The sequence below is a fragment of the Pelophylax lessonae genome (genome assembly GCF_965119305.1).
Source record: "Pelophylax lessonae genome assembly, chromosome: 4".
NCBI lineage: Eukaryota > Metazoa > Chordata > Amphibia > Anura > Ranidae > Pelophylax > Pelophylax lessonae.
In genome coordinates this window covers 19,218,518-19,242,527 of record NC_138771.1, presented here as the reverse complement: position 1 = coordinate 19,242,527, position 24,010 = coordinate 19,218,518, and the positions used below count along the sequence as shown (strand labels likewise).

Here is a 24,010-nt window from a genome sequence, read left to right as displayed (position 1 = left end):
CACAAGTGTCTCGAATTAGAGTTCCCCCCATACACAAGTGTCTTCCATTAGATTTCTCCATTACATCAGTCTCCCAAGCAGAGTTCCCCCTTAAATCAGGTGTCCCCAGAGTTCCCCCTTACATCAGTGTCCCCACCTGCGTTCCCCTCTACATCTGTGTCCCGATCAGAGTTCCCCCCTTACATGAGTGTCTTCCATCAGAGTTCCCCATTACACCAGTGTCCCAATGAGAGTTCCCCCTTAAATCAGGTGTCCCTAGAATGTACTTTTACATCAGTGTCCCCATCAGAGTCCTCCCTTACATCAGTGTCCTGATCAGAATTCCCCCTTACATCAGTGTCCCCATGAGACTCCTCCCTTATATCAGTGTCCCCATCATAGTCCTCCCTTATATTAGGTGTTCTAATTGGAGTGCCTTCTTACACAAATGTCTTGCATCAGAGTTCCCCATTACATTAGTGTCCCCAACCAGAGTTCCCCCTTAAATAAGGTGTCTCCATCAAAGTGCAGCCTTACATCAGTGCCCCACCAGCATTCCCCCTTACATCAGTGTCCCCACCCTCTTATATCAGGTGCCCCAATTGGAGTGCCTCCTTACATGGCTGTCCCCATCACCATCAGAGTCCACCCTTACCTCAGTATCCCTATTAGAATCCCCCCCCCCCGCACCTTACATCAGTATTCCAGTCCAAGTGAGCCCCTTTATATAGGTGTCCCCATCAGAGTCCCCTTTACTGTTTTAATTCAGCTTATCAAACATGTCAAGATGTATAACTGCACACCCCCATGAAACAGCGAAATAATAAGCGACGTATTGAAGGTCCTAGAATTAGATTACGCTCCGATGTTCACCGCAATACCAAATCCGTGTTGCACAATTGTTGTTTACATACTCTTGTGTGTCCTATGTTTGTGTCTGCATTTATGTGTGTGCGAGGCAACAGGGTTGTTTTTTTTTTTTTTTATTTTGTAAATTGCATTATTTTATTATTTTTTTTTATTTTCTTTTTACCTAAAGCGGAGTTCCACCCTAGAAATGAACTTTTCACCGTCTGTTAGCTAAAAAAAACCTGAAAAAGAATTGGATAGTTATTATTTTTTATTTCTTTCACTTACCTTATTTTTTCAGAAAATTAACTTACCTTCCTTCCACTTCCTCCCTCTGCGGCCGCGGCCCCCGACGTCACTTCCTCCATTGCATTGACTCCTGGGAGATGAGCGTCATCAATCCCAGGAGTCCATGCACCTGCACCGGTGTCCCTCGTCACTTCCAGTGCAGGCGCGTCATTCCATGCTGAATGAATGAGAACAGCTTCTGGGCATGCGCAGAACCAGCTGCGGGATGACGCGCCTGCACCGGAAGTGACGAGCATGGCATTCTGGGTCTCCGACATCCAGGAAGAGGGACGCTCCGGCTTCAGCTGCCCACACCAGAGATGGCAGCGCTGGACAAGACATTTTCAAGGTAAGTATTTCTTCTTACAGGTACACTAAGCAGGGGACAGTTCAGAGGCTATCGTTGCTTAACCACTTGCCGTAGGGATACCTAGCTAGCCTGTGAGGGTCTAGGGTGCGAGCGCGCACCGCCGGCGGCGCGCTCCCGCTCCCGCGTGGTCACGGACCCCCCCGCACGTGTGACTGGCGGACCCGATGTCCGCCGGTCACTCGCGATTGTCGGGGGAGAGGGAGAAAGTCAGGCGGCTGATGTAAACAAGCCGCCTGTCATTCTCCCCTGTGTAGGAATGGTGATCATACCGTTCTACTATGTAGAACCATTGATCACTGTTCCTACACCTCAAGGCACAGCCAATCACAGTTAGAATCACGCCCCTAGGGACACACATAACCCCTCCCTCTCAAAAAAAGTTAACCCCTTCACTGCCAGTGTAATTTTACAGTAACAGTGCATATTTATAGCACTGATTACTGTAGAAATGTCACTGGTAACCCCAAAAGTGTCAAAAATGTCAGTCAGGGGTCCGATCTGTCCGCCGCAATGTCGCAGTCCCGCAAAAAAAAATCGCAGATTTTTGCCATTATGCGTTAAAAAAAAAACAACAAAAATGACAAAAATCTTTCCCTTTGTTATTAAACGCAATAACTTTTGCGCAAACCAATCAAAATACGCTATTTGCGATTTTTTTTTACCGAACATACGGTAAAAAAAAAAAAAAATTGGCCCAAAATGTTAAAAAATTTTGATTTTTACTTTTTTTTGGGGGGAATTTCATATAAAAAAATGTGAAAAATATTGTTATTTTTGCAAAATTGACGCTCTTTTTTTGTTTATAGCGCGTGATCAAAAAATCGCACAGGTGATCAAATACCACCAAAAGAAAGCTCTGTTTATGGGAAAAAAAGGACGTCAAATTCGTTTAGGTACAGCGTCGCACGACCGTGCAATTGTCCGTTAAAGTCACGCAGTGCCGAATCGCAAAATAGGCCCTGGTCAGGAAGGGAATAAAATCTTCCGGGGCTTAAGTGGTTAAATGCACTAGCCCTGACTGTCCTAGGGGTATTTTATGTAAAAAAAAATAAAAAATTTAGGGTGGAACTCCGCTTTAACTTAACACACCATGGATATCCAAAATGGGTATAAAACGTTTTTGGCTGTAACATGACAAAATGTGGAAAATGTCAAGACATATGAATACTTTTTCAAGGCACTGTATATTCTGGCTAAATACATTTCATAGCAGAGTGTATCTAATGGTACATGAGTGTGGAGAATCGTCTTTTCGGTTACAGGGAGCATTGTAGGAAATCCTATATGTACACCCAGAGCCAACCGCGACATTATCTACTAGCGTCAGAGGTTCAGAAATATCCATAACCAAAGCCAATTTCAAACCAGCTGACCCAGGCAGGTCCGGAGAATTCCATACAACCTTCTCCAGCTAAAATCCCATCCATCCTCCATACTGACATATAAATAGACTTTTAGTCATAGGTGTGAGCAGCCTATTGCATTAGGGTGTTCAGCGCAAAGTCTCAGCTGCACGGGGCAGTGAATAAATGGGAAGTGCTCTGTGATGCGTGGCTTCCTGTTCATTCACAAACTGAAGCATAGTAAGCACAGTTTACTATTCTTCAGTTATGAATGAACACAGTGAGTTAGTGTGTTCATTTAGAAAAGGAAAGGGCTGGTAAAAAACATATTTACTAGCCCCTTCCTCCGTTCTCCATACTGAGACACAGCAGCAGGGGGAGAGGAGAGAAGAGGAGGGAAGCCAGTTGCACTGCGGGGTGGGGGGCAACACGGGGGAAGCCTGGGAAGTAGGGGGAATCAGCACTGCACATAGTGATTAGGGTGTGCCCAGGCACACCCCCTGCGCACGCATATGCTTTTAGTGTTTTTTAGGATTTTCTGCAAATATATAGTGGCACATTGGTGTCTGATATCAAATGGTTCATATCTCATTGTGGAATATTTCTTCAGTGGATAACTTCTTAAAGCAGAACTCTGCGCAGATACCGGGGAAACCTGGGAAGTAGGGGGAATCAGCACTGCACGTACTGATTAGGGTGTGCCCAGGCACATCTGGCACCCCCCCCCCCCGCGCACGGCTATGCTTTTAGTGTTTTTAAGGATTTTCTGCAAATATATAGTGGCACGTTGGTGTCTAATATCAAATGGTTCATATCTCATTGTGGAATATTTCTTCAGTGGATAACTTCTTCCAAGCTGAACTCTGCGCAGATATAAAAAGACTCAAATGAATGCCGTTCATAGTAACAGAAGCAAATGGCGCCACATAAACCGCAGTACAATGATGAGACGTCACCAGCACTCTCTTGCAATTTTGTGCACTTTGTCACTATGTTGTTTTGACCCTGCGTGACCCCAGAACATTGACCTTCTTGACTGATGTGACACTGCACTATAATAAAGTATATATGATTGCCAAGTAGTGCTGGTGACGTCCCCTCATTCTACTGCAACTGCATGCTTAACAAGCGGTTGTAGCGCAGTACCATTCACTTTAATGTGTAGTAAAGTCAAACCAGCTTCTCAGTACCATCCATAAAATGCAAGTCTTTATTGCCTACACAAGGAAACACAACTGTAACACGCTAACGCATTTCGGCTAGTGCAGCCTTCCTCAGAAACACGTTAGCTTGTTACAAATGTGTTCTATTGTGTAGCTAGTAAAGATTTGCATTTTATGGATGGTAACAAGTAGCCAGCTTGACTTTACTACAAGTTCTACTATTGGAGTGCGGAGCAGACGATTCCGGCTGCAAAAAGCGACTTTTGCGGTTGAGCGTGGGTATTGTTTTCTTTCTACATTTACTTGAATGGTTTGCATTTGGTGGTGGTACCGCATGCCAAGTGCAACCTGTTGTAACAATTTTGCCTTTCCAAGGCAGTGTGTATTAGGACTGTGTGCATTGGCCTACGTGTGGAGCATGGCCACAGAACTTCTACCCCACACCAGCTACTTGCCCACATGGCATTCTGCAAACCACCTGCCCCCCTGTAAGATGCATTATGAGCCTCCAACAGGCTTTTGGGGTCTATTAATATTCTGCTGCCAGTTTCATACACCTTACCAACTAGTGATGAGCTAAAGTTAGGGCTGGGTGGAGGGAATGGCAGAGAGGGTGGCAGATGCTGAGCAGTTGGTAACGGTGTTGAGCTAAGGTTTGGGCCCCGGTTGAGGGATTAGCAGAGATGGTTGGTATATGCTGAGCAGTTGGTAATGGTGTTGGAATAAGGTTTAGGCCGGTAGAGGTATTGGCAGAGATGGTTGGTATATGCTGAGCAGTTGGTAATGGTGTTGAGCTAAGGTTTGGGCCCCGGTAGAGGGATTGGCAGAGATGGTTGGTATATGCTGAGCAGTTGGTAATGGTGTTGGAATAAGGTTTAGGCCGGTAGAGGTATTGGCAGAGATGGTTGGTATATGCTGAGCAGTTGGTAATGGTGTTGAGCTAAGGTTTGGGCCCCGGTAGAGGGATTGGCAGAGATGGTTGGTATATGCTGAGCAGTTGGTAATGGTGTTGGAATAAGGTTTAGGCCGGTAGAGGGATTGGCAGAGATGGTTGGTATATGCTGAGCAGTTGGTAATGGTGTTGAGCTAAGGTTTGGGCCCCGGTTGAGGGATTAGCAGAGATGGTTGGTATATGCTGAGCAGTTGGTAATGGTGTTGGAATAAGGTTTAGGCCAGTAGAGGGATTGGCAGAGATGGTTGGTATATGCTGAGCAGTTGGTAATGGTGTTGAGCTAAGGTTTAGGCCGGTAGAGGGATTGGCAGAGATGGTTGGTATATGCTGAGAAATTGGTAATAGCGTTGAGCTAAGGTTCAGGCCAGCTTGGCAGAGATGGGTGGCAGATGCTGAGCAGTTGGCAATAGTGTTAAGCTAAGGTTCAGGCAAGCTTGACAGATTGGCTGGATGGGTGGTAAATACTGAGCAGTTGTTAATAGTATTGAGCTAAGGTTCAGGCCAAGTTGATCGATTGGCAGAGAGGGGTGGTAAATGCTGAGCTGTTGGTAATAGTGTTGAGCTAAGGTGCAGGCCAGGTTGAGGGATTGACAAAGTGGGGTGGTACATGCTGAGCAGTTAGTAATAATGGTAAACCAAGATTCAGGCAATGTTGGAGGATTGGCAAGATCGATGGCAGATGCTGAGCTGTTGGTAATAGTGTTGAGCTAAGGTTTAGGCCAGGTTGAGAGATTGGCTGAAATTGGTGGCAGATGCTGACCATTTGGTAATAGTGTTGAGCTAAGGATCAGGCCAGGTTGAGGGACTGGCCGAGATGGGTGGCAGATGGTGAGCAGTTGGTAATAGTGTTAAGCTAAGGTTCAGGCCAGGTTGAAGAATTGGCAGAGAGGGGTGTTAGATGACGAGCAGTTGGTAATAGTGTTGAGCTACACCTGCAGGAAGCATTCACATGACAGCAGGCCACCTGCCTAATCAGCTGTATCCAGGGAAATCCCTACCATTGAGCCACACATACACAGGAGCGGGAAGGGTGGTGACATCATTGACCTAATCTGGCCACATGGTCAGACTTGGTCAATGACGTTGTCCAGCATGGCCATGTGTCAGCTGATTGGGCTGGCAGCCTGCTATCATATGACAGTTTCCTGTGGGTTTGGCCCGAACCCTAGCTCATCACTATTACAAACCAACTCAGCATCTGCCCCCCCCCCCCCCTCTGTCAATCCATTCAATGTCTTTCAATTGCTCAACTAATACATTTCAAAATGTTAACAACATATAAAACTGACCCTTCCCAGAGCTAAATCACCAACTTCATCTCGAAATACCAACCACAAAGTCCTCTTTGCTTCTCCCAAGTCCTTCTGCTCTCTAGCTCTTTTGTTACCTCCTCCAATGCTCATCTCCAGGAGCATCTCCCTTCCTCTGGAACTCTTTACCTCAATCTGTTCAGCTATCCCCTACTCTGTCCACTTTTAACCACTTGCCGAACGCCGCCCGACTATATACGGCGGCGGTTAGCCCCTCCCAGGCAAAGTGACGTACCGGTACGTCACTAGCCTGGGAGCGAATAGGAGGCGAGCGCACGCCGCCGGAGGCGTGCTCCCGCCCCCGCTCGTACCAGAAGAAGCCGGTCACTCACGATCGTCAGGTGGAGAGGGAGAAAGGCAGGCGGCTGATGTAAACAAAGCCGCCTGTCATTCTTCCCTGTGTAAAAGCAGAGATCACTCGGTCCTGCTATGTAGGACCGTTGATCTGTGCTGTTACACACAAAGCCACATCCAATCACAGTAAGAAACACACCCCTAGGGACACACTTAACTCCTCCCTCTCCAATAAAGTTAACCCCTTCCCTCCCAGTGTCATTTTTACAGTAACAGTGCATATGTATAGCACTGATTACTGTAGTAATGTCACTGGTACCCCCAAACGTGTCAAAAATGTCAGTCAAGGGTCCGATCTGTCCGCCGCAATGTCGCAGTCCCGCAAAAAAATTTGCAGATCGCCGCCATTACTCGTTAAAAAAAAACAATAAAAATGACAAAAATCTTTCCCTTAGTTAGTAAACGCAATAACTTTTGCGCAAACCAATCAAAATACGCTTTTTGTGATTTTTTTTTTTTTTACCAAACATATGTAGCAGAAAACAAATTGGCCTAAAATGTTAAAAAATTCTGATTTTTACATTTTTTTGGAGGGGAATTTCATATAAAAAAATGTGAAAAATATTGTTATTTTTGCAAAATTGTCGCTCTTTTTTTGTTTATAGCGCATGATCAAAAAATTGCACAGGTGATCAAATACCACCAAAAGAAAGCTCTGTTTGTGGGAAAAAAAGGACGTCAAATTAGTTTAGGTACAGCGTCGCACGACCGCGCAATTGTCCGTTAAAGTCACGCAGTGCCGAATCAGCCCTGGTCAGGAAGGGGGTAAAATCTTCCGGGGCTTAAGTGGTTAAGCGATCGCTCACTCATGAGTAGGGGACCTTTTAACCACCCTGAATTGAATTGTATTGTAACTGCGCTGTGTGTATGATAATAATAATACTGAAAATCTTATAAAATCGCACCATTAAATATCAAGCCAAGAGTTGAGCAGGACATTCATGTGGCTTTGAATGAAATTTTGGAAGCCCATTGTTCAGATTTTGAACCAGGGCCGTGTGGCTTTTAGTTACGCCTCTGCATCTAATTATTTTATAAAAGAAGATTCCTTTTTGTCCTCCATGCCCATCCACTGTACGTCTCTATGGGCAGCCCTAGGTAATTGGAACAACATTTTTCAACGTGTCGGTTTGATTTTTTGCCAGGTGTTTCAGTTAACTGTTGTGATCTGTTTAATTCAGATTCTGCAGAGCAACGTTACACTGCATATGTATGGGCAGCTTAAAGGACAACTATAGTCTTTTAATGTTTTTAAATATGTATGTGAAAGAGACCAGCTCATTGTGAACAATCTTTATGCCATTTTCAATGTACACTATGAAAGTCCTATTAAAAGCAATAGGCTGTCTACACCAGCCATTCCCAACCAAGGTTCCGTGAAACCTTAAGGTTCCTCCAGAGGTTGCTTAGGGTTCCTTGAGCTGGGACTGATTGACCTCCCATCTGATGCTGGTATCTGCATAATTCCGGGGTAAATCCCACTTGGCAGGACTAGCAGCATGGCACCAAAGTCTTTTTGGCTTTCTGTAAGTTTTGGCATTCTGATCACCACTATAATGAGGGTTTTTTTTCCACTACCTACCAAAGAAAGGGGCATTTTTACCATTGCCCCTGATGAATTCATTTTAATAAGGAATTCCGGAGACCTGAGAATTAGTTCAAGGGTTGCTCTCGAGAAAGAGTCTCCAAACTTTCTATGTAAAGGGCCAGTTTGCTGTCCGTCACACTTTAGGGGGGCTAGACTGTGGCATTGGGAGTAGACAATGTCCCAGGCTTGTTTGCCATTAGGAGTAAAAAAATAAAATAGCACCTTGTGGTCAGTAGGATAGTAGCCCACCATTGGTGTTAGTGCCCAATCGTTTATACCAGTGGGAGGAATAATGCACCATTGTTGGTGTCAGTGGAAAGAATAATGCCCCATAGTTGGTGGCAGTTTAGAGGACAACTATAGTCTTTTAATGTTTTTAAATATGAATGTTAAAGAGACCAGCTCATTGTGAACAATCTTTATGCCATTTTCAATGTACACTATGAAAGTCCTATTAAAAGCAAAAGGGTGTCTACACCAGCCGTTCCCAACCAAAGTTCCGTGAAACCTTAAGGTTCCTCCAGAGGTTGCTTAGAGTTCCTTGAGCTGGGACTGATTGACCTCCCATCTGATGCTGGTGTCTGCATAATTCCGGGGTAAACGACACTTGGCAGGACTAGCAGCATGGCACCAAAGTCTTTTTGGCTTTCTGTAAGGTTAGCATTCTGATCACCACTACCTACCAAAGAAAGGGGCATTTTTCACATTGCCCCTGATGAATTCATTTTAATAAGGAATTCCGGAGACCTGAGAATTAGTTCAAGGGTTGCTCTCGAGAAAGAGTCTCCAAACTTTCTATGTAAAGGGCCAGTTTGCTGTCCGTCACACTTTAGGGGGGCTAGACTGTGGCATTGGGAGTAGACAATGTCCCAGGCTTGTTTGCCATTAGGAGTAAAAAAATAAAATAGCACCTTGTGGTCAGTAGGATAGTAGCCCACCATTGGTGTTAGTGCCCAATCGTTTATACCAGTGGGAGGAATAATGCACCATTGTTGGTGTCAGTGGAAAGAATAATGCCCCATAGTTGGTGGCAGTTTAGAGGACAACTATAGTCTTTTAATGTTTTTAAATATGAATGTGAAAGAGACCAGCTCATTGTGAACAATCTTTATGCCATTTTCAATGTACACTATAAAAGTCCTATTAAAAGCAAAAGGGTGTCTACACCAGCCATTCCCAACCAAAGTTCCGTGAAACCTTAAGGTTCCTCCAGAGGTTGCTTAGAGTTCCTTGAGCTGGGACTGATTGACCTCCTATCTGATGCTGGTGTCTGCATAATTCCGGGGTAAACACCACTTGGCAGGACTAGCAGCATGGCACCAAAGTCTTTTTGGCTTTCTGTAAGGTTAGCATTCTGATCACCACTACCTACCAAAGAAAGGGGCATTTTTCACATTGCCCTTGATGAATTTGTTTTAATAAGGAATTCCGGAGACCTGAGAATTAGTTCAAGGGTTGCTCTTGAGAAGAAGTCTCCAAACTTTCTAAGTAAAGGGCCAGTTTGCTGTCCGTCCCATTTTAGAGGGGCTAGACTGTAGGATTGGGAGTAGACAATGTCTCAGGCTTGGTCGCCATTGGGAGTAAAAAAATAAAATAGCACCTTGTGGTCAGTAGGATAGTAGCCCACCACTGGTATTAGTGCCCAATCGTTTATACCAGTGGGAGGAATAATGCGCAATTGTTGGTGTCAGTGGAAAGAATAATGCCCCATAGTTGGTGGCAGCTTAAAGGACAACTATAGTCTTTTAATGTTTTTAAATATGAATGTGAAAGAGACCAGCTCATTGTGAACAATCTTTATGTATAATATGCCATTTTCAATGTACATTATGAAAGTCCTATTAAAAGCAATAGGCTGTCTACACCAGCCATTCCCAACCAAGGTTCAGTGAAACCTTAAGGTTCCTCCAGAGGTTGCTTAGGGTTCCTTGAGCTGGGACTGATTGACCTCCTATCTGATGCTGGTGTCTGCATAATGCCGGGGTAAACACCACTTGGCAGGACTAGCAGCATGGCACCAAAGTCTTTTTGGCTTTCTGTAAGGTTAGCATTCTGATCACCACTATAATGAGGGTTTTCTTTCCACTACCTACCAAAGAAAGGGGCATTTTTCCCATTGCCCCTGATGAATTAGTTTTAATAAGGAATTCCGGAGACCTGAGAATTAGTTCAAGGGTTGCTCTCGAGAAGGAGTCTCCAAACTTTCTAAGTAAAGGGCCAGTTTGCTGTCCGTCACATTTTAGAGGGGCTAGACTGTGGGATTGGGAGTAGACAATGTCTCAGGCTTGGTCGCCATTGGGAGTAAAAAAATAAAATAGCACCTTGTGGTCAGTAGGATAGTAGTCCACCACTGGTATTAGTGCCCAATCGTTTATACCAGTGGGAGGAATAATGCGCCATTGTTGGTGTCAGTGGAAAGAATATTGCCCCATAGTTGGTGGTGGGGGGCTGAATTGTGCTCCACTGTTGGTGTCAGTGGAAAGAATGGTGCCTCATTGTTGGATTTAGTGGGCTAAATAGTGCTCCACCGTTGGTGTCATTGGAAGGAATGGTACATCATTGTTGGTGTCAGAGGGAGAATTAGTGCCTCATATCACTGAGAAGAATGGTGCCTTGTATCAGTGGGAGGAACAGCTCCACAAGGGTCGGAGAAAGGGCTGAATTCCCCCATGGGCCGCAGTTTGGAGACCACTGCTTTGGAGTAAGATGGTTGAGAAAAGCTGGTCTATACTAATTATTGGCACATTGATCAAAAGCCAGTGTCAAGGCTATAAACCTATATGATGGGCCCCATAACAAACCCTGGTCTTCCTGCCTCTCTATTCTCCATTTCAAAGATAATTCCTCTAATTATACAAAATACAAACTAATTACAAAGCAATTGTACAAACATTTCCAACCTATATACAAACACATCTATTTTTTTCTAAATGCTACTGTTTCATACATAATCCTTGTGTAGCCAGAGAGTGCTGGACCCCCCTGTGCTTCTAAACCCCGAAAAAGCTGCATGGTCTGCTATAACTAGTTATGTCCTTGGCCAATGTAAAGCTAACCTTACACTGAATTTTGGCCAATTCCTGCTGAATCAGATGACATTTAAGCCAGGGGGGGCCCTGTTGGCCCCTCCACCCAACAACAGTCAACTTTTGCTGAAGGAGGTGGTCGGAAAATTCTTGACCGAACAGCCAATGAGATGCAAGAACTGTTCAGGTATTCAGCAGCCACTGTACCACTGAAGGTCTTTTATCCATGCTGCATGGGGAAATTCGAAGCGTGTATGGCCAGCTTTAGACATACTGCATGTGTTATTTAGCAAAACCTGTATGGAGAAAAACTTGTTAGCAGCCATTGTTGACCTCTACAAATGCCATTTGCCTGCTTTTCTCTGGCTTTAACCTAGAGGAGAAGCGTTTTAACCTCAGGCAACGTGGGGGGTTCTTTACTGTTAGGGCTACAAGATTGTGGAATTCTCTACCACAAGAGGTGGTTTCTGCGGGTAGTATGGTGGCTATCAAAAGACTCTTAGACGTACATCTCAAGGATCAGAACATTCAGGGCTATGTGAGATGATTACAGCCACACACACCTACACAGGTTGAACTGGATGGGCTATTGTCTTTATTCAACCTCACCTACTATGTAACTATGTAACTATTTTCAATCATTGACCTTGAACAAGTATGTATCCAGTGAAGTTTGAATTCTGGCCTAGCATACTTCATTGAAGCCACTGGATCAGTAAGACGACTAGTATATTCAGTAGGAAAGGTCAGAAATGGAAACTCAGGTCAGCTGAGACGGAACTCAGAAATAATTACAGTGCACACAGTCCATACAGTGCACACAGTCCATACAGTCCATACAGTGCACACAGTCCATACAGTGCACACAGTCCATACAATCCATACAGTGCACACAGTCCATACAGTGCACACATTCCATACCTGCGAGTGTTGGTCAGGTTACAGGGGCAGTTCTTGTTACACTTGAGGCCGTACAGTCCTTCTGCGCACACCCGCTCCTCACAGAGGATGCCTTTAAAGCCCGGCTCACACAAGCAGGCCCCGTTGATGTGGTAACACTTGGCACCATTCTGACAGTCGCACCGTTCCGCACACTGGTACCCATATGTACCTATGGGACACTCCTCCTGGCACCTGCAGAGTACAGAGTGAGAAGAGTTATTGGCATGCCATGTCATTGCTCTTCCTATTGGATCAATAAGGTTGATTTACCAAAGCCAAATACAGTGTTCACTTATTCGCCTTATTTTAGTGAATGAGGTGAAGCTCTGCTGGCTTCCGATGTCCAATCATGTGCAAAAAAAAATTACTGTTTTTTAATATTTTCCTTTCCATTGGATTGGGCACTGGAAACTGCAGCTCAATGTTTCTAAATGTAAAAGAATGCACCTCGGGAAAAATAATACCTAGAGAGAGTACAATATTGGGGGTACAGTGTTGGCCAGAACTACTGAGGAAAAAGATTTGGGGGGTACTTATTTCAGATGATTGCAAAACGAGCAAACAGGGCCACAAGCAAACATATATCTAGGATACATCACTAGAGGGATCACCAGCAGGACGAAAGAGGTCCTAAATTCTCTATATAGATCGTATTATCACTAGAGGGGCCACCAGCAGGAGGAAGGAGGTCCTAAATTCTCTATATAGATTTAGTCATTACTAGAGGGATCACCAGCAGGAGATAGGAGGTCCTAATTTCTATATATATATATTTATAGCACAAGAGGGATCACCAGCAGGAGGAAGGAGGTCCTAATTTCTATATATATATCTTTATAGCACAAGAGGGATCACCAGCAGGAGGAAGGAGGTCCTAATTTCTATATATATATATCTTTATAGCACAAGAGGGATCACCAGCAGGAGGAAGGAGGTCCTGATTTCTCTATATAGATCTTTATATCACTAGAGGGTCCACCAGCAGGAGGAAGGAGGTCCTGATTCCTCTATATCACGGGTGGGGAACCTGCACGATCGTGACGTCCGCTCCCCCCTCCCCGTGCTGCTGTGTCAGAAGGAGCCGATGGCTCCGTCCTGACACTGAGTCTCCGAAAAGGGTGGACCCGAGGCGCAGAGCAGTGCGTCTCGAGCCCGCCCATTTGTGTGACAATAGCGAATGAAAATTCGCTATTGTCTCACGGATCCTCCCCCTCCTCGGCCAATGCCATTGCCGAGGAGGAGGGCGGGACGCGGGAGGACTCGAAGAGAGGAAGGTAAGTCATGTGCACTGGTCGGGGGGGCTTGGCATGCTGTTCACTCTGCATTTTAAGGGGGCACGCTGTTCACTCTGCATTTTAAGGGGGCACGCTGTTCACTCTGCATTTTAAGGGGGCACGCTGTTCACTCTGCATTTTAAGGGGGCACGCTGTCCACTCTGCATTTTAAGGGGGCACGCTGTCCACTCTGCATTTTAAGGGGGCACGCTGTCCACTCTGCATTTTAAGGGGGCACACTGTTCACTCTGCATTTTAAGGGGGCACGCTGTTCACTCTGCATTTTAAGGGGGCACGCTGTTCACTCTGCATTTTAAGGGGGCACGCTGTCCACTCTGCATTTTAAGGGGGCACGCTGTCCACTCTGCATTTTAAGGGGGCACGCTGTCCACTCTGCATTTTAAGGGGGCACACTGTTCACTCTGCATTTTAAGGGGGCACGCTGTTCACTCTGCATTTTAAGGGGGCACACTGTTCACTCTGCATTTTAAGGGGGCACACTGTTCACTCTGCATTTTAAGGGGGCACACTGTTCACTCTGCATTGTGGTCAGTCTGCATTGAAGGTGGCATGGTTTGGTCATTCTGCATTGTAAGGGGGCATGCTGTGGTTAGTCTGTGTTGTAAGGGGGCACGCTGTGGTCAGTCTGCATTGTAAGGGGGCACGCTGTGGTCAGTCTGCATTGTAAGGGGGCACGCAGTGGTCAGTCTGCATTGTAAGGGGGCATGCTGTGGTCAGTCTGCATTGTAAGGGGGCACACTGTGGTCAGTCTGCATTGTAAGGGGGCACGCTGTGGTCAGTCTGCATTATAAGGGGGCACGCTGTGGTCAGTCTGCGTTGTAAAGGGGCACGCTGTGGTCAGTCTGCATTGTAAGGGGCACACTGTGGTCAGTCTGCGTTGTAAGGGGGGCACGCTTTGGTCAGTCTGCATTGTAAGGGGCACGCTGTGGTCAGTCTGCATTGTAAGGGGCACACTGTGGTCAGTCTGCGTTGTAAGGGGGGCACGCTTTGGTCAGTCTGCATTGTAAGGGGCACGCTGTGGTCAGTCTGCATTGTAAGGGGGCACGCTGTGGTCACTCTGCATTGATAGGGGGCACGCTGTGGTCACTCTGCATTGAAAGGAGGCACGCTGTGGTCAAATATAACAGGCAAATTTCTAAGTTGATTATTTTGTATGGCCCCCGAATGATGTTACAAAAATCCAAATGGCCCTTGGCAGAAAAAGGTTCCCCCCCCTGCTCTATATAGATCTTTATTCATCACTAGAGGGATCATCAGCAGGAGAAAAGAGGTCCTAATTTCTATATATAGATCTTTATATCACTAGAGGGGCCACCAGCAATAGGAAGGAGGTCCTAATTCTTCTATATAGATCTTATTATCACTAGAGGGGTCCCCAGCAGGAGAATAGAGAAACCAATCCCTCTATATAGATCTTATTATCACTAGAGAGATCACCAGCAGGAGGAAAGAGGTCCTAATTTCTCTATATAGATCGTATTATCACTAGAGGGGCCACCAGCAGTAGGAAGGAGGGCCTGATTCCTCTTTATAGATCTTTAGTCATCACTAGAGGGATCACCAACAGGAGAAAGGAGGTTCTAATTTCTATATATGGATCTTTATAGCACAAGAGGGATTACCCGCCAGAGGAAGGAGGTCCTAATTTCTATATATACCGTATTTTCCGGCGTATAAGACGACTGGGCGTATAAGACGACCCCCCTAATCTTCATCTACCGGTAATACTTATACTTAGGTTACCTTGGAGATATTATACTCAGCGTATAAGACGACCCCCCATTTTTGGGGGATTTTTTTGAGGTTCAAAAGTAGTCTTATACGCCAGAAAATACAGTAGATCTTTATATCACTAGAGGGATCACCAGCAGGAGGATCCTGAATCCTCTATATAGATCTTTATCAGGGACGTGCAGTCAGGGGAGCCATGAACATAAACCTAAAAATGGATTGAGCTTGGAGGGTCATAGCTCGACAACCTGGTATCACAGAAACTCCAAATTTGGTGTGTGTGTACCCACAGTCCTACCCCACCACTGGTCAAAACTTGGGGATACGGGGCTCCTTGCACAGCCTTTCAGAAGCTACATACTGCGCGGTCAGTTTAACCACTTCCGGACCGCCCGCCGCAGTTATATGTCGGTACTTTGAAGTTGGGATGGAGGCAGGCAGGAGAGGGCGGGGGGCGACCCCTCCCGCTCCTTGTAATGACATCCGCCCATCGGCTCTAAACAACGGTACCGGGATGATGTCTCTAGCTGCAGGCATCACCCCCCTACAACCCCTTAAACCCGAGGCCGCTTATTTGCGTTCCATCGGCGCTAAGGGGTTGCGATAGTGAGGGGGGGAGGGAATCGAGATCGCAATTTTTTTTTTATTACGATTTATCGTGCATCCCTAGATCAGAGCTGATTATAGAATACGATTATTTTTGGAGCACATCTTTCCCTGTGCCTGACCCGACTTCCCATGTCTTCCATGGTCTCAGAGGTGAGACAGAACATATAAAACAGTGTCAAGGAGGCCGAAATATGGTGTAGAGAGATACTAATGAGAACACTGCCGGCTTCGGGAGGTAAAATGGGCCACCAAAGGTTTTCTATGTCACTTTTTCATTTCTAGATACAAGCCTAGCCATGTGCACTTGACATAATGAAACTGCTACAGAAATGAGGGTTTAGTGCTGGTTACAGATGAACGAATTTAATGGCCGAATGAAAATGGTAATGTTACCGCCATCAACCTAAAGCGGAGTCCTAGTCATTTTTTTGTTTATTAAAAATCAGCAACTACGAAAAGTGTAGCTGCTGACTTTTAACCACTTAAGGACCGGGTCTTTTCCTGACACTTATTGCATACAAGTTAAAATCAGTATTTTTTGCTAGAAAATTACTTAGAACCTGCAAACATAATATATATATATATATATATATACGGTGTGACCTAAAGAATTGCAACGATTTCCATTTTATTCTCTAGGGTCTCTGCAAAAAAAATAAATATATATATATATTTTTTTTTGCAGAGACCCTAGAGAATAAAATGGAGATCGTTGCAATTCTTTAGGTCACACCGTAATTTGCGTGGTGGTCTTACAAACACATTTTATTTTTTTAAAATACACTTTTTTTAAATTAAAAAATAAGAAAACAATGTGAAAGATAACGTTACACCGAGTAAATAGATACCCAACATGTCATGCTTCAAATTTGCAAACTCTCATGGAATGGCGACAAACTTTGGTACTTAAAAATCTCTATAGGCATTGCTTTCAAAATTTCTACAAGTTACCAATTTAGAGTTACAGAGGAGGTCTAGGGCTAGAACTATTGCTATCGTGCTAACGATCACGGCAATACCTCACATGTGTGGTTTGAACACCGTTTACATATGTGGGTGTGACTTGTGTATCCGTTCGCTTCTGCACGCAAGATCGGAGGGACCGGCATTTACATTTTTTTATTCTTATTTATTTTACCTTTTAATTTTTATTTTTACACTTTCCCTTTAATTTTTTTTTTTTGGATCACTTTTTTTCATATTACAAGGAATGTAATCATCTCTTGTAATAGAAATAAGCAGGACAGGTCCTCTTTAATGTGAGATCTGGGGTCAAACAGACCTCACATCTACATTAAAAAACAAAAAAAAAAGTTTCTGAAGGAAAGAAAAAATGGGCCCTTTAACCACGTTTAAGACCGGAACGATTTGCCACCTTAATGACCAGGCCCTATTTTGCGATTCGGCGCTGCGTTACTTTAATGGACAATTGCGCGCTTGTGCAAAGCTGTACCCAAATAAAATTGATGTCCTTTTTTTCCCACAAACATAGCATTCTTTTGGTGGTATTTGATCACCTGTGCGATTTTTATTTTTTGTGCTATAAACAAGAGACAATTTTGAAAAAAAAAACAATATTTTTGACTTCTGCTATATAAAATTCTCAAAAAAAAAATTCAAAATTTTTTAACATTTTAGGCCAATTTGTTTTCTGCTTCATATTTTTGTTAAAAAAAAAAAAAATCGCAATAAAAGTATTTTGGTTGGTTTGCAAAAGTTATCGCGTCTACTAACTACAGGAAAGATTTATGTCATTTTTATTGTTTTTTTTTTTTTTTTTACTAGTAATGGCGGCAATCTGCGATTTTTAGCGGGACATTGCGGCAGACAGATCGGACCCCTGACTGACATTTTTGACTGACATTTTTGACACTTTTGGGGGGACCAGTGACATTACTACAGTAATCAATGCTAAAAATATGCATTGTTCCTGTAATAATGGCACTGGCAGGGAAGGGGTTAACATTATGGGTGATCCAGGGGTTAAATGTGAGCCTAGGGGAGTGATTCTAACTGTGGGGGGCGTGGCTTCTGAAATGACCATAGAGACATGTGATCCTATATAGAAGGATCACATGGGCTCTATGATCATTCCAGGGAGAAAAACGGACAGCTGTGTTTACAACAGCCGGCCGTCCTTCTCTCTCAGTGATTGCGGATGTCAGGCAGCAATCTGAGCTGTCTGCTCGCTGCATCCGTTTCCCCGCTGACGAGCGGGGGTGGGAGCACGCTCACCCCCTAGCCTCCTGAGAGCGAGTGGCGTACATGTACAGCGATTTGCCTGGGAGTGGCTGCCTGCGGCGGCTGGTCGTAAAGAGGTTAAGGATGTTGAGCGGAAGTGAGGCATGAAGTCGCTCTGGTCCTCCAAGGCCATAGAGTTGAGTGGGCGCCTCGACTTCCTGTCTAGGACTCCATCGGACTGGATTGTTTTCCCCGCTACCGACGGCTCCGGTAAGCGGGGAAAACGAGCGGGAAGCAGCGGGGGGCACCTCTCCCGCCGCTAATAAAAATTATCCCGCTGCGAATCCCTAAAGCGGGACCGCCCACCGTCTAAAAAAATACCGGGGTTATGGCAGCTATCTGCTGCCATAATCCCCGGTATTTAACGTCAAAGTACAAAGTACCGACATAAAACTACGGTAGGCAGTGCGTAAGTGGTTAATAAACAGCCACTCACCTGTCCCATGATCCAGCAGTGTACTCACCGCCAGCCGTGTCCTCCCCATGTCCTCCCTCGGCGGCGCCACCATCTCTACTATGGGCACCCGGCTCTGACAGCTTGCGGCTTCACAGCTGGGATGCCCACCAGGGCCGGTATAAGGCATGGGTGGAAGGGACACCTGCCTTGGCCGCAGTGTCTCTGTGTAAAGGCAGGGGGCGCACTTGGAACTCCAGCAGTTCTCTTCTCCTTTCCTACGGTAGCCAAAAACAAATACAGGGAAATAAAGTTCTAAATCTTCCCTCCTCACATGATAACAGACAGTGCCGAGACAAGGTCATCCAGCGCCCAGGGCAAGGATGCCAAACTGCACCCTGTCCCTTTCCTGAGGGTTAGGGTCAAGGTGCCCCCCCCCATGCCTGCAATAAACCATTGCGCTCAGGGAAACCGCCCCCTCCTGCCCACCCTTTGTCCCGGCCCTACTCACAAATGTCCCTGGATACTTGGATGCCTCCTTCCAATATCAGCCAGATGTTTCTCCCATGAACTCTCCAGACCAGATCCTCAGTGAAATCCCTTACTCAGTTCCAGCAATAAAGTTTATTGTAAATTTTATACATGAAGTTGTTTATGCCCTTAAGAATCCCAGTCAGAGGTTGTTTTGCTCTAGTGTTCTGTATTTAGGGATGTGGGCATACAATTCCCCCCTTTAACAACAATTGACCTTCATCAGTTCCAGCAAAATTCAGATCCCCCAGCTCTAGCGTAGTTTGGACCTTGATGAGCACATGTAGTAATACAGCTGGACTGCCCAGAAGGGCCCCAGACTATCTATGCACTCCTAGTCACCTACTGGGCACCTTCCGCCAGGGATTGGCTGGGACCACATAAATATTCAGGTTGTGAATTTGACTCGTTCAGCCCACTGCATTCCAGAATCCTGGAATCCAGAAGGCAGTGGGAAGCAGTCAAACCTGCAACCAGTGTGTAGGCAGGTGCTATCTGTTTTCTCCACTGTATGTGGCGCTGGACCGGAGCATTACTGCAGCTGGAGAAGAAGTCATGAGAAACTTTCTCTATGGTTTCCTCAGTACCCTGCAGCAGCATTGCGGTTGGCTACTCTGCATCCAGGATTCAGATGACCCTGGTGGCCATCTTGGGTCAAGCAGAGTCTTTTAAAGTCTCTGCCCCCAGGTTTTGGCATTCATTTTCAAAATGGCTGGTGTAGAGAGAATCTACCCGCTTGTCAGGGACAGCACCAGCAGTAGGGAAAGGTTCCGGAGGAGTAGGGAAATCTCAGTGTCTGCACTTTCGTAAGCTCCCGTTTGGGTTGGACCAGCCAGGCCACATTTATCTCCCGTGCCAGAGCTCAGGCCTACCACCAATGACTCTCCTCTTCATTGACTGAGTTCCAGGTTGGGTGAGCTCCCCCACTGGGTTGTACTATTCTGCAAGTTCTTCAATATATTGTTACTACATTTCAGGCCACCGCACCACGCTACACACAACTCACATAAGTGAAAGCCAGCCCAAAGTAATCACAAGCTGCTCCAGCTGCTGAGATTGCAGAGAACCCATCTAGCAGGTCATCTAGGAGGGTGCTACATCAAGACTGTTTACACAGACCTAGCCTACTCAAGAGTGGCCTTCTGTTACTGTTCAGCATGCCTTGAGTACCCTGTACCACCCTCACCTCTCTCCTATCCCGATTTCTACAAAAAGACAATATCTAGACTATTTATTGGGGCTAGAGTGGATGTACTGTTGCTTGGGTGACTGGTGGCCTCTGCACTGTCTGGAAAAGAGCCAGTTAAAAGCAGGGGGTAGCGGTACATCAGGGGCGGCTGGTGCTCCATGGGCCAGGGGGAGCAACAGACAGACCACACCATATACCCCCCTCCCCCCCGGACCACACCAGCTCGCACACCATAACACCCCCCCCGTCGCTGGCTCACTCACCCTGGACTCATGGACTGAGGTGGAGGGCAGGCAGTGGCGGCGGCTTCCCCCGGCACCAGTGGCGGCAGCGGCTTCCCCTGCGTCTCCTCCCTCCTCCTCCTTGGCCAATAGCATGGCCTCTCCTTTTGGCCAATCGGAAAATAGGAATCAGGACCAGCTTCCTGATTGGCTGGGAGGAGAATCAGTGTTATTATAGTGAATATTAATTTGCTACTGTCATACAACTGGGTGGGCTCCAGGGGGATCCCACCCTTTTTTGAAGCCTTTTAGAGCCTCTGGCTCTAATCACGTGTGTAAAAAAAAAAAAAACCCCATTGGAATCCATGCGTCCGGCGCCCTGCATGTAGATTAGAGGGTCAGACGCATGGATGGGGGGGGGGGGGGCGGCGCCCCTGCGCTCCCAATGGACGGGCCTCCCCTGCGGTACATACAGTACATCAGGGCAATTATCAGATCTTGCATCTTTCCCATGTATTCCTACCAAAAGATTTCAGCAGGAACTGGGGAGATCGGTTGCATCTTCAGGTCTATGACTTTATCTTACGTTAGGAACCCTTTAACTGCTTTCCGACCACATCACTTAGATGAACGGCGGCAGATCGGCTCTCCTGCGCCAGATCACGTACCTAGTATGTGATCCGGCACTTCGGGGGTAGGCAGCGCGGCTGTGCTGTGATTAGACACAGCAGAAGCTGATCAGTGGATGCCGGCCAATGGATGACCGCCGGCAGCGATCAGCGAGGAGACACACAGGACAGAGCTCTGCCTATGTACAACAATGCAGAGCTCAGTCCTGTCAGTGGGGAAGTGATGGGATTTTGATTCCCTGCAAAGCACATCCCTTAGTAAAACCACAAAATAGTAAACACAAAAACACTGACTAGGCGCAAAGTTAACCCTTTGATCACCCTAGACGTTTAACCCCTTCCTAGCCAGTATCTTTATTATAGTGACAGTGCATATTTTTAGCACTGTCACTGGTTCCCACAAAGTGTCAGTTAGTGTCAGATTGTCCACAGCAATATCCCAGTCCCGCTATAAGTCACTGATCGCCGCCATTACTAGTATAAAATAAATAAATAAATAAAAATTCCAGTATATATCCCATAGTTTGTAGACACGATAACTTTTGCAACAATCAATATACGCTTATTGTGATTTTTTTTACCAAAAATATGTAGCAGAATACATATTGGCCTAAACTGATGAAGAAGTTTGATTTTTTTTTTATTGGAAATGTTTTATAGCAGAAATTAAAAAATATTTGGGGGGGGGGGGGGATTTACTAAAGCTGGTGAACTCAGAATCTGGTGCAGCTCTGCATAGTAACCAATCAGCTTCTAGGTTTAAACCCTCGTTCACACTGAACGCAGGTTTGAAATCGTTCGATTTCAAACCTGCATTTCAGTGCAAGTTCGGGGGGCGATTTGAATGACATCTGTGCAGGTTCATGCACAAATGTCTATTAAAATCGCCCCCCTGAAGTCGCCAAAAGTAGTGCGGGAACTACTTTTGGAAATCGGTGCGGCGCCGAAAAGTCGGCGTCGCACCGATTGGGATGGTGCCGTTGCAGGCAATAGGCTGCGATTTATCAAATTACACCAATGTGAACGTGGGCTTATTGTCAAATCTTAATTGAACAAGCTGAAGTTAGAAGCTGATTGGCTACCATGCACAGCTGCACCAGATTCTGAGTGCTCCAGTTTTAGTAAATCTCCTCCATTGGTTTTTTTTTTCCAAAACTGTTGGTCTTTTTTATTTATAGCGCAAAAAAAAAAAAAAGCTCTATTTGTGGGGGAAAAATTACAAATTTTATTTGGGTACAGCGTCGGACGATCGCGCAATTGTCAGTTAAAATAACGCAGTACCGTATCGCAAAAAAAATGTCCTGGTCCTAAAGGGGGGGTAAATCTTCTGGATATTAAGTGGTTAATGAGGTTATTATTTTTGCAGAAAAATAATGGCTTCTGCCTAAACTCTTTCTACATCCAGCGAGCCTCAGGAAGGCGGTCCCTCGTGTAGGAGACGCTACGTGGACATGACTGTTTCTATATGAATTATATTAGTCCTTATAGAAACTCCGGTACGCCTCGCTCCGGGGCCCCGCACCCACTCCCTATAAAAATAACTTTCTGTGCGTCTGAGCTATTGACAAGGGCTGTGTGTGTGCGGAGTATCAGGCGCCGAGCCCTTCTCGCCTCCTGCGTCGCGCCGTGCCTCGCACACAAGCCCCGCTCATTCCGCCTGCACAGGGAGTGCGCCCGGCACAGCTCACACCTGCTGAGAACTGGCACAGATACACACAAATGGCTGCGTCTGACATCGGCAACCGAAAGAAGGGGAAGCCGGGGACATGTGACGCATTAACTCCTTCAGCTGCATTGCGTGCGACTCCGTCACTGACACCACCCGGCCAGAAATGTATCACAGAATGGAAAAATCTGCTTGTTATAATTTGCTGCAGTTTGCATCTCAATATCTAAAGTAAAGAGGCGACAACAATTCTACGGCGCCAGCGTTCCCTCTGATTGCAAAAAAAAAACACAGCGGCCAGGTTCACAGCTAGATTTTTCATTAAATTACACACAGGTGGACTCTATTCGCTAATTAGGTGACTTCTGAAGGCAATTGGTTGCACTAGATTTTAGTTAGGGGTATCAGAGTGAAGGGGGGGGGGGGTGAATACAAATGCACGCCACACTTTTCACAGATTTATTTGTAAAAAACATTGAAAACCATTTATCATTTTATTTCCACTTCACAATTATGTGCCACTATCACATAAAATCCCAATAAAATACATTTACATGGTTGTAACATGACAAAATGTGGAAAATTCCAAGGGGTGTGAATACTTTTTCAAGGCACTGTAGATGCCCCCGATGTGTGTGTTTCCGTACAAAAATAAACTATCTGACAAAAGTGAGTACACCCCTCATATTTTTGTAAATATTTTATTCTATCTTTTCATGTGACAACACCGAAGAAATTCAATTTTGCTACAATTTAAAGTAGTGAGTGTACAGCTTGTATCAGTGCCCATTCACACTACCGCGACTTGTCAGGTGACTGGTCAGCCTGACATGTCGCGGTCCATGCAGTGCTACGGGAACCGTTCTAATAGGAGCGACTCAAGTCGCTCTGACTTAGAAAATAGTTCCTGTACTACTTCGGGGCGACATCGGAGCGGCATTGACATTCATTATATAAAGTCCGTGCAAGTCGCGCCGAAGTCGCGGTGCACGCGACTTCACATGTCGCCCCCAAAGTCGTGCCGCGGTAGTGTGAACCGGCACTAACAGTGTAAATTTGCTGTCCCCTCAAAATAACTCAACACACAGCCATTAATGTCTAAACCGCTGGCAACAAAAGTGAGTACACCCCTAAGTCAAAATTGGGCCCAATTAGCTATTTTTCCTCCCCGGTGTCATGTGACTCGTTAGTGTTACAAGGTCTCAGGTGTGAGTGGGGAGCATGGGGATGATGCACAAGAAAGCCCACAAACAGTTTGCTGAAGACAAGCAGACTACAGCCCCGTACACACGTACCGATCGTCGGCCGAACGATCGGCCGTCTTTTGTCCAGGGCTGTCG

At 45.7% G+C, this 24,010-nt stretch overlaps 1 protein-coding gene across 1 annotated transcript in view; it reads right to left on the bottom strand.

Moving 5' to 3' along the window:
* Positions 1-24,010, bottom strand: part of MEGF11 (multiple EGF like domains 11) — a 1,080,387-nt gene that overhangs the window by 399,910 nt on the left and 656,467 nt on the right. Inside the window, exon 9 of the mRNA XM_082255259.1 lies at positions 12,144-12,356. Within this exon, the coding sequence (XP_082111385.1) occupies positions 12,144-12,356 (213 nt within the window). The remainder of the gene's footprint in view (positions 1-12,143; positions 12,357-24,010) is intronic.